At 37.0% G+C, this 17,091-nt stretch overlaps 2 protein-coding genes and 1 pseudogene across 2 annotated transcripts; 2 read left to right on the forward strand and 1 right to left on the reverse strand.

Annotated features, from left to right (window-relative positions):
• The first annotated feature begins 553 nt into the window (after nt 1–553).
• LOC107815488 (low-temperature-induced cysteine proteinase-like) lies at nt 554–4,160 on the forward strand. The gene is made up of 5 exons (NM_001325952.1): nt 554–1,055; nt 2,316–2,551; nt 2,650–2,787; nt 2,878–3,375; nt 4,017–4,160. The coding sequence occupies exons 1-5, from the start codon at nt 554–556 to the stop codon at nt 4,158–4,160; spliced, it is 1,518 nt and encodes a 505-aa protein (NP_001312881.1).
• A 1,056-nt stretch (nt 4,161–5,216) lies between these two features.
• Nucleotides 5,217–10,094, reverse strand: LOC107815460 (low-temperature-induced cysteine proteinase-like; annotated as a pseudogene).
• LOC107815453 (uncharacterized) lies at nt 10,093–12,612 on the forward strand. The gene is made up of 6 exons (XM_075235851.1): nt 10,093–10,461; nt 10,645–10,843; nt 10,892–11,683; nt 11,840–11,923; nt 11,982–12,065; nt 12,197–12,612. The coding sequence occupies exons 1-6, from the start codon at nt 10,093–10,095 to the stop codon at nt 12,610–12,612; spliced, it is 1,944 nt and encodes a 647-aa protein (XP_075091952.1).
• The last annotated feature ends 4,479 nt before the right edge of the window (nt 12,613–17,091 follow it).

Here is a 17,091-nt window from a genome sequence, read left to right on the forward strand (position 1 = left end):
AAAACTACCCTCACAACTTTTCTGGAGAAATGTCTTACAGTCATTTTCGAAGAAAAAAAATACTACTTATAACATTACCAACATGCGTGCACATTTATGTAAGTATATATAATATATAAAAGTCAATTTTCCTGTCTTAATCTACAGTTGCATATACTACTTGTTCCAATACACCAAAAGACTTTGTTTTGAGAAATTATATTTCTTTACTAATAGTTAATTTGCCACGGTATTTCCAGCATGATCTGGCCCACGGAGTTAAAAAAACAAGTGTCAGTTTTCCCACCCGTACATAATTAGAATGCATTTATAATACCTACCAGAAAATGTGTTTTACATACCCCCACCTACCACTCTACCAGTCCTCATCCTGCTTAAACAATTCCATCATTCGTCATTTTAAACCACAGTTAAAAAGTTAGTCGCAGTTTTTCATGTGTTTCCCGAGTTAAGTTATAGGGAACCTTAAAGGTCATTTTTTTCTAATGTTATAAATCATTGAGAGTAGGGATATATTATCACAAATTCTTTAACTGGTTAGTGTTACTGAAAAATGGGAAGCATACAGATTCCCTATCGACACTTCCTTCTTCTCCCACTTTTCTTGATCTTAGCTGCGTTATATTCTCAAGTTTCTGCTTTTACTACTGATTTTCCAATACTAGACAGACCAACTGAGTTTCTTTCAGAAGAAAGAGTATTCCAACTTTTCCAAGAATGGAAACAGAGGCATGGGAAAGTTTACAAGAATGAGAAAGAGGAAGAAATGAGGTTGGACAAGTTTAAAAGGAATGTGAAGTATATAGTGGAAAAGAATTCAAAGAAGAAGTCAGACTCAGACCATTTTGTTGGTCTGACCAAGTTTGCTGATATGAGCAATGAGGAATTTAGGCAAGTTCATACTTCAAACATTAAGATACCCTTTAACAAGAGAAAGACTATTCAAATGAGGAGTGTGGAGAGAAAGCCTTCAACAGCTTCTTGTGATGTTCCTCCATCAAAGGATTGGAGAAAACATGGGGCTGTCACTGAGGTCAAGAATCAAGATCAATGTGGTAACCTTACTTATGTTTTCTTGCCATTTTTTGATTCAACAATGTGATAACCTTACTTATGGGCTATAGTGATGCAAAATGTTTGGATAGTCAGATTGGAGAAAATCCCCTTATTTCTCTTTTTAGTGTTTTTGTAGTTTTCGTAACTCCCTTTGCTTAATGGTTAGATGAGGTCGTGAAATTTACAGCAAAAAGTATCTGACAGAAAAAAATAAAAAAGGATACATGTTTCTAGTAGATTTTTGGTTAGAGAGAAAAATAGTGAGTAGAAGGATTTGAATAGGCTATTGACAGAAACCAATGGCAGTTAGGTTGAACAAATTTGTTTTATAGCCCATGAGGGTGCATTCATTCTGTCATTTTCGATTTCATGATGTTCATAGAAGAAACATTGATTACTAGGTGATATCTGAAAGATGTGTTATTGAATCTATAAAATTGTCGCTCTGCTTCTTTAACACAAAAAGGCAGACAAAGATAGTGAATACTTCTCTAAGCTTTAAGCATGACTGTAATCGACACAAAACCACTATTTCTACACTGCTCTGCAGATGTGTATCTATATATAGCTAGATATTGTAAAAAGAACAGCCCCGTGCATCCGCATTTACGCAGAGTCCAGGGAAGGGCCGCATATAGCTAGATACTGTATATAGCTATATTCCATTGCATTTTATACATGTATATTATTGGGTATACAAAATTGTTGGTAACCACACCAAAGATGGGCTGGTTTACACTACGTACATGTTTTACTGCTAGGCAGCTAATAGGCAATATGAAATCCAGACAAAAGGAACTTAGTGAGTTAAATCTGCAAATTTGTCTAACCTACAGTCTTCATAGGAGTTTTTGTTGGCTCAAATCACAAGTCAATAGTACCAAAAGGTCCAAAACTCTATGGGACATTGTCCTTCTTTGCAATATTACTACAATAACAGAGGGGGTGCAGCTAGATGTTGGCAAGGGGGTTCAATTGAATCCCCTTTATCAGAAAATTATATTGCACAAATAGCGGATAAATGACTTGTTTTTGTTATATATAAACTATTGACTTCCCTTGACATGAGGAAATATTCTAGTGTTGTGTCAAAGAAGTTACAAAAATTGCTTTAGATAATCCTAGGTGTGACATTCTAATAATTTTTTGAATCCCCTCGTATGTATTCCTGGCTTCGCCACAAGGGATCAATAAGATGGCATATGCAATTATGTACATCATTAGCGTAATCTATTTAATTCTCTGCGTACCTTTTGCAGGAGCATGCTGGGCATTCTCGGCGTGCGGAGCAATGGAGGGAATAAATGCAATAGCCACTGGTGAACTTATTAGCCTTTCTGAACAAGAACTTATCAATTGTGATAATTCATACAATACTGGCTGTGATGGTGGACTTATGGACCCTGCTTTTGAATGGGTGATGAACAATAGTGGCATTAATTCAGAAGCTGATTATCCATATACTGCTTCTCAAGGCCGTTGCAATTACGATAAGGCATGTGATGATCAATTTCATATCAAGTCTTCTATCCAGTTTCCAAATATTTTCCTTCTTGAAAAACTTGATCAATGTTTAAATATTTTCCTCAACAGGTGAACCATAAGGTTGTAATAATTGATGGATACCAAGATGTTCCAGAGGACGAGAATGCCCTTCTTTGTGCTGTTGGGCAACAACCTGTTAGTGTAGGCATCGACGGAAGCAGCCTTGATTTTCAACTATATAGAGGGGTAACTATTTTCTATTACTCCATTTTCACACATCTCAGTAATCCAAAATGATGTGATTTTTCTTTCTATTCTGTTCTGGGGTCAATGCAGGGAATCTACGATGGAGAATGCTCTAGCAATCCAGATGACTTATCCCATGCAGTAGTAATAGTAGGATATGGTTCTGAAGGAGATGATGATTATTGGATTATCAAGAATTCATGGGGTACATCGTGGGGAATGGAAGGGTATGCATATATAAGAAGGAACACTTATTTGCCATATGGGGTTTGTGCCATTAATTCGTTGGCTTCATATCCAACGAAAGAAGCATCTTCAGCGCCATCTCCTTATCCGTCTCCAGCCGTTCCACCACCTCCTCCGCCATCCCCTCCGCCCCCTCCACCGCCTTCTCCAAAACCAAGTGAATGTGGAGAATTTTATTACTGTCCAGAAGATCAAACATGCTGCTGTGAGTTGTACTTCTTTGGCATATGCTTCATTCAGGGATGCTGTCCTTATGAGAATGGTGTTTGCTGTCATGGATCAGAATTTTGTTGCCCAGCTGACTATCCTATTTGTGATGTTTATGAAGGCCTCTGCCTCAAGGTATGACCTCTCTTATAGCACTTTCTTAAGGGAAAAATCCAACTTTTGGTTTTCAAATGGTTTCTAAGTTCTGAAGGAACCACATAAATGAGAGAAATATATGATGCCAAGGGAATTTAATGCCAGAGAATTCATAGGCTAGGTCACTCTTGAGATTCTCTTTAATCCATACCAAATGTTGAGTCATTACACAAGGTAGAATGAAATTCCATAAGATGCTGCTATATTGACAGTCTCTCCAAGCATATCAGTATCATTTAAGTTCCTTCTAATTCAATGCAAAAACAGCGAATGAATGTTTTTAATGGGGCACTTACAGTACCATAGCTAAGACCGAGCAAATTGATTAGATCTGTCCTCATCCACTAGATACTATTTTATTTGTAGTACAAGGCCTAAGTAATTTTTATTTTGCTTTAGATATTGGTATCTGAAACCTACTACCTGAGCTAGTCTGAGTTCATTAGAAGGGGTAAAGCGCTATGTAGAAGTTTGTACATATTCAATGTGATAGCAGAAGGACCAAAATTTTGATTACCAAAAAAATACAGGGGATACAAGTGAAGGAAAGACCACTTAAACAACTCTTAAGAAAGTCGAACATATTCTTATTCGTTTGATTTATATTTGCCTTTTTGCAGGATTACCGCGACAATATTGGAGTGGCAGCAAGGAAGAGAAGAATGGCCAAACACAAGTTACCATGGAGAGCTAACACTGAAGCAACAGAGGAGAGGGACCAAACTCTGAAATGGAAGAGAAATCATGTTGCTGCAATGCGTTGAAAGGAACATTTCTTAACCAAAAACCACAAAAACAATTGTACTTTAGTTTGTTAAATGTATGCTTAAAATAACAGTTGGAAAGTGTGAAAATGATATCAGGATGTCACATCAAACTGAGAGATAATAAACAAGTAGCATTGCAATGTATTAATTTGACTTCTAAAAATTTGTGGATGTTGCCAACTAATGACCTAAATTATTAGTTTACATAGAAACGAGATGCTCTACTCAGAAAACCCCAGTCCTTTTTTGAGACGGATAGAGCACTTTTGGCTGGCTAATATCCGATCGACTTGTTGATAATTGGTAAATAAGGGTTGGACGAGAAATGTTTTGGGAGTAACGATAACAACGTCCATCACAATCTTGTTGAAATAAATATCCAGTACGTTTATATGTATGTATCAACGGATAAAATTTTAGGACAAATTGTACTCAAAAATGGGGAATACACAAAAGGCCCACCTTTTACTTCTTCTTGGTTTCGCCCTTTTCTTTATCTCAGCTGCGCAACCATCTCCTCCACCGCCTTCTCCAAAATCAAATGAATGTGAAGACGGCTTGTATTACTGTCCAGAACATCAAACATGCTGCTGTGGTGTAGATTTCTATGGCATGTGTTTAGTTCATGGTTGCTGTCCTCTTGAAAATGGTGTTTGCTGTGAGGGATCAAATTTGTGCTGCCCAACTGACTTTCCATTTTGTGATGTTTTACAAGGCACATGCCACAAGGTATGACTTAATCTTCAGTTTCTCCTTGTTACCACCATTCTTTTTAATCTTCAATAGCTTCTTCGCATAGAGACAGCGGCAGATCTAGGATTTCAACTTAAAAGGTTTCAATTCTTATATTTTTACCATTAAACCCATTACACAACTAAAACTATGAGTTCAAAACGTAATACTTAATGAACTTTAGTCTAGTGATATTTTGTGGGGTCTTCCACACGCAAGATATGTGTGAGTCGGATTTTCACACCCCTTCTATTTCCTCTTTCTCCCAATGTAATAAGATATGTTGTTAATAAGATTCTCACATTTGTTACCCTTTTATAGGACTATTGGAGACAAAATTGGAGTTGCTGCAAGGAAGAGAAGAATGTCCAAATTCAAGCTACCATGGAGTACTAGTGGTACTAAGGGAATAAAAGAAATGGACCAAACTCTCCGATGGAACAGGAATCAGTTTCCTGCAGTGCGCTGAAAGAAATTACTAAGTTATTATAACATTTATCATCCCAATGGCCACTTTTAGTGTCTTTATCGGGATCTTGTTGTCTAATAAAGATTGTAGAAAAATATATACAATTCAAAAGAAAAATAATGTACAAAAATTCCTTTGGTAATCTATGTATAATAGTTTGGGTATAATACCTCATCTATTGAGATACTAGCTTAGGGGAGTTTAGATATTGCCACGCTCGAGGAGAATCACAACTTTGTCACTTAAAATATTACTCAACATGTTCCGAAAACCCTAAATGTCCTATTCTAGTATAGGAAAATTAATGACAGATTAATTTTTAGAGTGAAATACTGTCGTTAAATTATATGATATAATTTTGGAAGGGGCATATTGCTTCGGGAGGAATTAGAATGAAAAATTGCTCTTGCAATATCTCGATATTTCACAAACCAAGAAAGATGAGATGACACTCAAATATCATCCATATACATAATTATATTTTTGAATTGGGTAGGACTTCTACTTTGAAGATAAGATCTTTGATTATTACTAGCCATTAACAAGGGTGTCACAGATTCACTTTTCAGTCCTCTCCATTCAAGAAAATCAACATTTAGATTCATGAAAGGAGTTGTTCTTGTGGTTTTAATTAGAAACAAGAAAGCGTCTATAAATCCTGGCCGTCAGGAGCCATTTGACAATCTACGACTCTTCTTTGGTATAATTATAAACAGTAGATGTTTCTTTCAGCATTTCAATAAATTGATTTCTTTTCTACTGCGGAGGCTGATCCATCTCCCTTATTGCTTTACTCCTCCACGACGATTTGTACATTGCCGTTCTTCTCTTCTTTGCTGCAACTCCAACATAGTCTCCATACTTCTTCAAAAAGGAGAACAATACATGAAACCAATTAGTAGCTGTCATTCAATTATTCAGAAAATATTATTCAGGTAAATTAATGATCAAGTAGGGATTGGTTAATTCTCATCCCAAGTGATCACATATGCCAGCTTGGGAATTTTCAAGTGCTACAGTAGAAGTCTTACCTTGAGGCACAGGCCTTGATTAACATCACAAATAGGATAGTCACTTGGGCAGCAATATTCTGATTTATCATCGCAAACACCACTTTCGGAAGGACAGCATCTCTGAATGAAGCAGAACCCAAAAAACTCCAATTCACAGCAACATATTTGACCTGCTGGACAGTAATAGTAGTCTCCACATTCACTTGGAAATGGCGAAGATGGTGGAAGGGCTGTAGTCGGATAAGGAGATGGCGAAGAAGACGATTCTTTTGTTGGATAAGAAGCCATTGAGTTAATGGCACAAACTCCATATGGCAAATAAGTGTTCCTTCTTATATAGGCATACCCCTCCATTCCCCAAGATGTACCCCATGAGTTCTTGATAATCCAATAATCATCATCTCCTTCAGAACCATATCCTACTATTACTACTGCATGGTCTATGTCATCAGGATTACTAGAACAATCTCCATCATAAATTCCCTGGCATTACAACATCCATGTCATGATTTCTGAAAGGGAAAAGGACAGTACTAACAAAGATAAATAGATAAGAGTTTACCCTTTATATAGTTGAAAATCCAAGCTAGATCCATCTATGCCAACACTAACAGTGTTAATATTATGTAAAGGAATGACACAAATAAATGTTTAATAAACGGCGAAGTTTTTATATCTTCAAACCGAATAAAACTGATGTAGAAAATCACGTAGATTTTAATCTCCAACGGAGTAGAAAATTCCTAGAATTTTAATCTCCGAATAACAGATAGTAAACCAAAACAGAATATACGTTAAAGTAAACAAATGGAGTAGAAAACCACTAAGGCTTTAATCTCCAAAACGGGAGTAGAAAACCACGAAGATTTTAGTCTCCAGAATAGTGAGTATAACACAAATACAGAAAATAGATAAGTTCCTTAAGCTTGTTAATATTCTGTATTTGTAAAATAATTCTGGAGAAGAACAGAACGTATAAACAGAAATGTAGAAGAAATAGAAATTAATCTGAGCCCACTGAATTCACAGTGTTTCCTTAAGGAACTTAATCCCCTCCTAGTACCTGAGGTTGTGGATTATTTTCTCTCGGGATAGAACAGATTACACACTGGTGTAGCGGTACTTCAAACCCCAGTGTTTCAACGTACACAAATGGCGGCAGCAAATCACACTTACTATTGCTTTGTTGTAATTAAAACAATGCAGAAAGGAAGAGGAGAATTCAGAAATTTCGTAAGAAAAATCTGAGGGAATGGTCTTCTATTTATAGCCAACAGGTTGGGTTTAAAGGAAGAGATACAACTCTTCAGAAGGCCTGTCATGACTTTTTACGTAAAACGGCCATAACATAAATGGCTATTTACACAAAATAAAACGGGAATTTAAAACGTGGAGGAAAATTAATTTTCTATTACAAAAATGGATAATTTGAATTAAATAATATTACATTAATATTTAATATTAATGAATAAATTTGGTCCAAAAAATTAATCAATCAATTGACCAAATCCGAATCCAAAGCCGAGCGACGACGACAGCGCGAGACTTGCCTTCTTATTAACTCTTTAAGAGCTAGAAGAAAAGCAATTATATATATACCCATCAAAAGTCTTTTCCTCCTCCAATATGGGACAATGTCCCTTTGTCAGGGAAGAAAAATTAAATTTTTATTTTTCCCTCCATTTCTGATTTACCATGTTTTAAGCTAAAATAAGCTTAAAACCCCCAACAAACAGGTTGTTGAGCAACAACACACTTTCCTCTTGTGCAACATCTTGGTATCCATCAATTGTTAGTCTTCTCTTGTTAAAGAAAAATGTTAAGGACTTTCTTTATTATAACTAAAATATATTGTTTGTGTAAGAAATGGATTCAGATTAAGAGGAAATAGAAACATTGTATGCCTTGGTGATATTGTAGGTGCCTTGAGAGGCAGTATAGGATAATCAGAAGCTGAATCAATGCCATCATTGTTGATCACTCAATCAAAAGCAGAGTCCATAAGTCCACCATCACAACCAGAATTGGATGAATCACAACTGACAAGTTGTTGTTCAGAAAGGTTAACAAGTTCACCAGTGACTATTGCATTTATTCCCTCCATTGATCCACATGCCGAAAATGCCCAACAAGACCCTGACAATGTTATGCAGATATCAGATACATTTTACAAAATGTGACTTTATTGTTACAGTGGGTGAAGTTCAGTGACTCAAGTTTTGGTGATATCAGCATGTTATTTGAGACTTACTAGACCAAGAAAGTCCCCGTACTGATTGCAAAAGTTGCAGATTTAACTACTCCCATTTGATTTTATTCTTTCTTTAATTTCTTAAACGGGAACCACATAGGCTATCATAACTAAATGAAATTATGTATGAAAAATCCAAATGAGCTCAAGGGAACTTTAATAATAACAATAACGACAACAATAATTACAAATACAATAATAATAATAATAATAATAGTGAGTGTTGATTTTCTTTTAATCAGGGATGAAATACCGTGTAGGCTTGTAACAATTGAATAAAAATGGAAAAAGAAAAGAAAGCTTACCACAATTTCCTTGATTTTTAACATGAGTGACAATCCCATGTTTCCTCCAATCCAAAGCAGGAGGAGCATGGCAAGAAGTCATTGAAGGTTTTCTCTCCACATTTCTCATCTAAATGGTCTTTTCCTTGTTAAAAGGGTATCTTAATCTTAGAACTATGAACTTCCCTGAACTTCTCATTACTCATATCAGCAAAGTTGGTCAACCCAACCAAATGGTCTGAATCTGATTTTCTCTTTGAATTCTTCTGCATTATATACTTCACATTACTTATAAAAATCTGCAACCTCTTCTCTTCTTCTTTTTCATGCTTATAAAGTTTTCCATGCTTCTTTTTCCAATCCTGGAAAAGTCTAAAAACTATTTCATCTTGAAAAAACTCATTTTGTCTGTCTGGTATTTTTGAATCACTAAGAAAAGAAGAAACTTGACGTGATAATGCAACTAAGATCAAGAATAGAAGTGAAAAAAGAAGAAAGAGGTGCGTTGTTTGTGGATTTAATGGAAGAAGCAACAGAGTAGTTGGAGTGAAGCTATTAAGAGCAATTAGCTGTTAAGCACAATTAGTGAGCTGTTAAAAAATTAGTTACAAATCAGTTAGGAACACGTGAGGTGCACGTGTGAGAAGTGAGACACTAAACACTTGTATATAGCTGAGCATCGGCTCATTTCTTAGAAGATGAATAACAGAATTTCCCTTTCTCTTCTTCCTTCTTCCCTAAGAAATTAGGTTCGATTCTCATCTGCATGGCTTAATTTCACATGGTATCAGAGCGGGTTGCTTGACGACGATTCATGCTCGTAATTTCGAGATTCGCAGAGGGACACGAAGCACATATCTGTGTAATTTTGTGAGTCGCAGAAGAACATGAAGCTCAAATTTCTGTAAAAATAGCAGGAAATGAGGTTACTTCACTTGACCACAATCATCTGTTGTATCTTCAAGCTGGAGATGCGCCTGGACTAGTCCTAATTCCGCTCAAACTCACATGGCCAGATAATTACGCGTTGTGGAGTAGAGCAATAAAATTGGCTCTTCGAGGCAAAGGCAAATTAGGTTTTGTGGATGGAACTTGTGTCAAAAGCATGTATAGAGGAGAATTAGCATAACAGTGGGAGAAGTGTAACGCTATTATTCTGTCATGGATAGGAAGCACAGTCATGACTGAATTGATGGCCAGTATTGTGTATGCGTCTAATGCTAAGAAGGTATGGAGTGAGTTTGAGGAGCGAATTGATAGATCAAATTTGACTAGGATATTTCATTTGTGGACTGAAATTGCTACTTTAAGACAAGGTACTGATTCTGTCACTTCATATTATTCTAAGATGAATGATTTTTTGGATGAATTAGATGTTTTAGCTCCCCTGCCTTCTTGTGATTGTGAGGAGTCTTTACCTTATGTTGCGCATTTAAGATCACAAAGGTTGTTGCAGTTCCTTATGGGACTTAATGAGTCCTACAGTAATCTAAGAAGTAATATGCTAGCAAGGAGACCTATAGTGTCAGTAAATGAAGCTTATGCAACAGTATCTCAGGAGGAAAGCTAAAGATCCCTAGGTGTGGTAGAAATGAACAAGGATCCACTAACAATGTTAGTAGAAAGAACACACAAAGGTTTTAAGCCTAAGAAGCCTGGTGTAATTTGTGAGCATTGTGGATACAAAGGACACTTGAAGGAAAATTGTTATAAAATTGTTGGCTACCCATAGGATTTTAAGAGCAAGAAGAAGAGCACACAATTTAGTGGATTCAGACCTTTTGCTAATTCTACAGTAGCAGGAGAAAATGTGAATTCATCAGAGGGACAAGGTCATTTCTTCACTGAACAACAATACAAGCAGATTCTAAATATGATGAATAAGCCAACATCAAGTGACAGTGCAGATAACATAACAGGTAACATGGCAGGTATGACCTCACTATTATCCAATAATTTTGCTTGTGAATGGATAATAGATATAGGGGCATCATATCATATCACACCATATAAGGAGTTACTGACTACTTTTAGAACATTGAGAGATCAAAACACCAGTAGAGTTCAAGTACTTACTGGTGATAGAGCAGAGATCATAAGTATAAGAGATGCATTGATTTTAGGAAGCTATAAGCTTGAGAATGTTCTGCATGTCCCATATTTCAAGTTTAATCTTCTTTCAGTGTCCAAGATAACCAAACAACTTTCTTGTGTGGTTTTGTTTTTCCCTGATTTTTGTGTGTTCCAGGGACTCTTCAATGGGAAGGTTATGGGGATTGATAAGGAAAAGGAAGGATTATATATACTACAAGAAGCAATAAAACCCGCAGTAGGAGCAACAGTTCATAAGGAGGACAATGGTGAAAAGCTATGGCATTGGAGACTAGGGCGTCCTTCTATTGGAGAAATGCAACACATTGCAGATGTCAAGAATAAAGTAGATGTTGAACTATTAGAATGTTGTGAAATTTGTCCCTTGGCAAAACAGAGCAGAATAAAGTTTCCTACTAGCAACAGTAGATCAAGTAGTCTTTTTCAGTTGATGCACCTAGATGTATGGAGTCCATACAGAAAACCTACGTATGATAAAATGCACTACTTTGTTACCATAGTGGATGATTACAGTATGTGTACTTGGATATATCTAATTCAATCTAAATGTGAAGTATTTGTAGTACTGAAGAACTTCTTTGCTCTAATAAAGAATCAGTTTGATAAGAATATCAAAATTCTTAGATCTGACAATGGTAGTGAGTTTTTTAACACAAAATGTAATAAACTCCTAGCCTCCTATGGTGTGATTCATCAAAGCATTTGTCCATATACTCTACAGTAAAATGGAGTTGTGGAGAGAAAGCATAGACAGATACTAGAAGTGGCACGAGCATTAATCTTTCAAAGCTCAATGCCTATAAAATTTTGGGAAGATTGTGTTAGAACTGTTGTGTACTTGATCAACAGATTTCCATCAACAGTGCTGCAAGGGAAAACACCATTTGAGTTGCTGCATGGTAAGCTACCTCAACTATCTCATCTAAAAGTGTTTGGATGTCTTTGCTATGCGAGCAGATTGCCTAGAGGTGACAAATTCACATCGAGAGCTAGGAAGACTGTATTTGTGGGATATTGAGAAACACAGAAAGGTTACAATTTGTATGATTTTGAAGATCATCAATTTTTTGTTAGCATGGATGTTCAGTTCAAGGAATCAATATTTTCTTTTAAATTTGAAACTCAAGAGGAACTATGTGACATTTTTCTGTTTAAAGAGACAATAAATACAGGTATAAGCCAGACACATGCAGGAGATTCTCATGCTCAACATCCTACAAGTGCAGAACTAATACCTGAACCAGGAGAAGAAATGCCACGAGTGGAAAGTTCAACCATTGATTCACCTAATCTCTCTGATGCAGCACCTGACATAGAAGATGTAGTGGATCAACCACAGACACATGAAGCCCCTACAACTGCAGTATTTGACCAAGCTGAGACACATCCAGTTGAGTTGACAACAAAAGCATATAAACACCATGAGCAACATGATTCTGTTCAAGCACACACACAAAGGAGACCAAGCAGAACAATCAGGCCTCTAATTTGGCTTAGTGACTACATCACTACTGTCAAGCCAAAGGCACATTGCTCCTATCCTATATCCCAATATGTGACCTACACTCATCTCACTCCCACCTACTAAGCCTACTTGGGTTCTTTCTTTGTGCCAACCGAACCTAGATCATTCAAGGAGGCTTTTAAAGATCACAATTAGATTCAAGCAATGCAGCAGGAGATTGATGCATTAGAAGGGAACAAAACCTGGGAGTTAGTTCCACTACCTGCTAGCAAGAGGGCAATAGGCTCAAAGTAGGCATATAAAATTAAGTACAAGGCCAATGTGGAGATAGACAAGTACAAAGCTCGCTTGGTGGCAAAAGGGTACACACAAAGGGAAGGACTATACTATCATGACACCTTCTCTCCAGTCACAAAAATGGTCACAATTAAAACAGTCATCAGTGCGGCAGCTTCAAAGAACTAGTTTTTATACCAAATGGATGTCAACAATGATTTTCTTCAAGGAGATTTATATGAAGAAGTCTATATGGACTTACCTCAAGGTTTTTATAGACATAGGGAGTATAGGGTATGCAAACTCTTGAAATCTTTGTATGGATTCAAACAAGCGTCGAGGCAATGGAATATCAAGCTAACTATTGTTCTGTTACAAGTAGGATACTGGCAGAGTCCTCATGATCATTCTCTGTTCACTAAACAAAGAAAAGGGTGTATTGTGATTATTTTAATCTATGTTGATGATCTGCTTATTACTGGGAGTGATAAGGACCTCATTGAAGAAGCTACACAGACCTTACACAACAATTTCAAGGTCAAAGCTCTTGGAGAACTCAAATATTTTTTGGGGATTGAAGTATTGAGATCAAAGCAAGGGATACTTCTCAATCAGAGGAAATATGCCTTAGAATAAATTTCTGATGTTGGACTCAGTGGTGCAAAGCCAGTCACAACACCACTTGAAGCCAATACCAGACTAACCACTGTTGAATTTGACAAATTGACTGGTGACACTGATGATCCTTTACTTGAAGACATATGCAGTTATCAAAAATTAATTGGGAAGCTGATCTATCTTACCATCACACGCCCAGACATTTGCTTCACAGTTCAGGTACTCAGTCAATTCATGCAGCAGCCAAAAAGGTCACACAGGGAAGGAGCATTGATAGTGGTGAGATATATCAAGGGTAGTCCTGGTTTAGGGGTTTGTCTAAGCCAGACCTCAGTCACTCAATTAACAACATATTGCGACTCTGATTGGGCTGCTTGTCCTAACACTAGGCGCTCAGTCACAGGATATGTCATTAAGCTAGGTGATTCTCTGATCTCATGGAAGCCAAAGAAATAACACACAGTCAGTCGAAGCTCAGCAGAAGCTGAATATCGCAGCATGGCAGCTAGTGTGGCAAAAATTGTGTGGTTAGTTGGATTACTACAAGACTTAGGTGTACTTATCTCTAGACCAATCGAACTTCATTGTGATAGCAAAGCAGCTATCCAAATTGCAGCAAATCCCATATTTCATGAGCGCACCAAGCATATAGACATTGATTGTCATTTTATCCAAGAAAAGGTGAAAGAAGGGCTTATTGAAACCAAGTATGTTGCTACATAATCTCAGATTGCAAATCTCCTAACTAAAGGTTTGGGAGTCAGCCAGCATCATCTCCTTTTGTCCAAGCTAGGAGTGCTCGATATCTTTCACCCTCCAGCTTGAGGGGAGTAATGGAAGAAGCAACATAGCAGCTGGAGTGAAGCTATTAAGAGCAATTAGTTATTAAGTACAATTAGTGAGCTGTTAGAAAATTAGTTACAAATCAGTTAGGAACACGTGAGGTGCACGTGTGAGAAGTGAGACACTAAACACTTGTATATAGCTGAGCATCAGCTCATTTCTTAGAAGATGAATAACAGAATTTCCCTTTCTCTTCTTCCTTCTTCCCTAAGAAATTAGGTTCTATTCTCATCTGCATTTCTCTTCTTCCTTCTTCCCTAAGAAATTAGGTTCGATTCTCATCTGCATGGCTTAATTTCACAGGATTTCCCATTTTATATGAAACAATTAACAACAATTACATGATTTTGATATAATTTCTGTTGCTATTCTTACATTGTTATATATAGTAGCTTATTAGGAGAAGATGAGCCTTGTTAATGCTACCAATCAGTCAAACAACTAATTAGAAGCTTGTAGTTGTATAAGCAAGAGGAAAGTCTAGAGAGTTCCTTTGTTTCACTTTTCCAGTGTTACATATACCCAAATTCTGTACCCGCATTAGTTCAACACAAAATAAATGAGAATATGAGAAGCAATGAGCATTTGACTCATAAGCACCTTTGGTACCTTTGGCCTTGCACATTTTGTCTTTGTGAAACCACATGTTACAACTCTCATGGGCCTAAAGAAATTACTCAAATCACACTTATAAATCTTCTTGCTATGTTTATTTTTCGATCACCTAAAAATGACTATATAGCAACAGACTCTTTGCGCTTGCTTTAAAATTAGAACGTAAGGTGTTATTTTCATGTTTATGTCTTTATTCTGTGCGTTCTTTTTTAACTAAAGTCATATATTAGGGAAAACTATTCCAACACTAGATAAAAGGAATCTTGAATAATGAGCATTGGAAAGCCCAACCGACCCTTGTTCTTGGTCCATAAAGGTGAAAGCTAATTGCATATCCGGCCTATTTCAAATTATTAACAAAAGAAATCCCTATTGAATAGACATGTAGGTCAGTATATCTAGTAATGTTTTGTTACATAATTCCACACTTACTGAATAATTCAACTACGCTATTCCCATTGCCCAAGTCGTAAAGTATTAAGCGTTGTTTTCAGATGCTTGACTTTATCACTTTTCGGTAGAGCATAATGTAAGGAAGTTGCATATGATAATTATATATATTTCAAACCTATATTGTTTACCCCTAAACTGTACGGTTGAATTTGTTACGTGGCTTATAGACAAACGAACTAATTTGATCCAAAATGATAAATAAAGTAGATTAAAAATAAAACTTAGCGTTAAAATCAAAGGAAATGGCAAGCCTGGCTCCAGGAGCGATACTTCCGAGGACAGAAATAAGAACAATATGCAAGAACAAGTAAAGTTGTATATATTATTTAGCTTGAGAATAGAATGTAGCATAAGTTTTACTAAAAATTTCGTTTCCCTACAATGGTTATTGAAGCTACCATTTATAGCTATACCTAGGAAACAAGATCCTAGGATCAAGCCCCTCTTAAATGACAATAAAGGGGGCCATTGATGAATATGTAATGGCAGGCTATGAATGCCAAAATTCTCTACAACGACTGCTTATTTAATACTAGAAAATATTATTCATTAAATGTCATCTAGTGACAAACATTCGACCTACTCAAGTTGATTATGCTTCCCTCGGGGTTTATCCGGTGGCAACTGCATCTGTTGTTCCTGGTCTTGGCTCTTACTCGATTTGGCTTCCGCCTGTCTCTGGTTCTCCGTGTCGCCCTATCATTCGATCATTTGATATAAACTAATTTTACCCTATACAAATAGTCCCCCTACTTCCCGGTGACATATCTTTGTGTTATTGGGGAAGTTGGTGAAGATTCCTTTCTTGGCGGGAAATCTTTCTGAAACCTTCTGAACAGTCTTCTAATGCTTGATAGGACGCACGTCTCCTCGCATTTAATACCCCGAACACATGTTGCCCCACAATTCAACAATATTTTCACTGGTTCTCAAGGTAATCATGACCACGATTTTTGCCGTATATATCTATACTTATACTCATCATCTTACCTCTTACACTTCCAAAGTTTTCATAAGTTCCTACCTTCTTTGCATTTAACCTTTTCTTTGCTTTCATCTCTTTCCGATTCTCTTCAAGAACTCCATTATCTTCTTATCATTATGGCTTCTTTTACTGAGTCTTCAAAGAACTCAGGTATTCTCTTCGGTAGAGTCCCGGAGAGAAGTAAAGATAAGGAGGTTGATGTCGATACTGATCCTCCTACGGTAAGCACCATCATCTCAAACACTTTAGCACTATTAATGACTTCCAAGAGAAGTTTCCTTCTGCAAATCCTCGAACTTGGGCTGTTAGTAGGTATCCCTCTTCTATCCGCCCTTCCAGTATTCCAACTGTCAAGGAGGATTGTAACTGCCCAGACCTTAACATCATCGCTCCTGACCTAGTGGAGCGGGTTACCTTCACCAAGAAAGGTTTTACGTATGTCTATCGTACCCCTTCACTTTGGGCCCATTTTTTTTAGCGGGGGACTTGACCCCATGATCTTGGAGTTATGCCACCGGTACCAGATCTGCTTGGCACAAGTAGGCCCTCTATGTGGCGAACGGTTGCTTATATGCGCCGGTTGTGCACGAAGATTGGAAAAAACCTAACACTGGCACATATGATGAACTTATACTCCCACAAAATCTTCCGTGGAAGAGTAATAAATTTCAATAAGCATGCCCACCACGCCCTTCTCACCAACGTGGATGATGACATTGATCGTAGGTGGATGAAGCAGTTTGTCGTCATTGCTACTAAGGATATCATTCCACCCACAACTCTATCCTTTCTTGAATCATAGAGTCGTTCAC

The sequence above is a fragment of the Nicotiana tabacum genome, chromosome 17, assembly GCF_000715075.1.
Source record: "Nicotiana tabacum cultivar K326 chromosome 17, ASM71507v2, whole genome shotgun sequence".
Lineage (NCBI taxonomy): Eukaryota > Viridiplantae > Streptophyta > Magnoliopsida > Solanales > Solanaceae > Nicotiana > Nicotiana tabacum.

What these genes read in the sequence shown, in the direction of transcription:
- LOC107815453 (XM_075235851.1), top strand. Translation starts at nt 10,093, where the DNA reads ATGACTGAATTGATGGCCAGTATTGTGTATGCGTCTAATGCTAAGAAG. An exon ending in CATAACAGGTAACATGGCAG is followed by an intron (nt 10,844 to 10,891) that starts GTATGACCTCAC and finishes AATGGATAATAG; the next exon opens with ATATAGGGGCATCATATCAT. An exon ending in ACACAGAAAGGTTACAATTT is followed by an intron (nt 12,066 to 12,196) that starts GTATGATTTTGA and finishes CAATAAATACAG; the next exon opens with GTATAAGCCAGACACATGCA.
- LOC107815488 (NM_001325952.1), top strand. Translation starts at nt 554, where the DNA reads ATGGGAAGCATACAGATTCCCTATCGACACTTCCTTCTTCTCCCACTT. An exon ending in ATTTTCAACTATATAGAGGG is followed by an intron (nt 2,788 to 2,877) that starts GTAACTATTTTC and finishes GGGTCAATGCAG; the next exon opens with GGAATCTACGATGGAGAATG. An exon ending in ATGAAGGCCTCTGCCTCAAG is followed by an intron (nt 3,376 to 4,016) that starts GTATGACCTCTC and finishes GCCTTTTTGCAG; the next exon opens with GATTACCGCGACAATATTGG.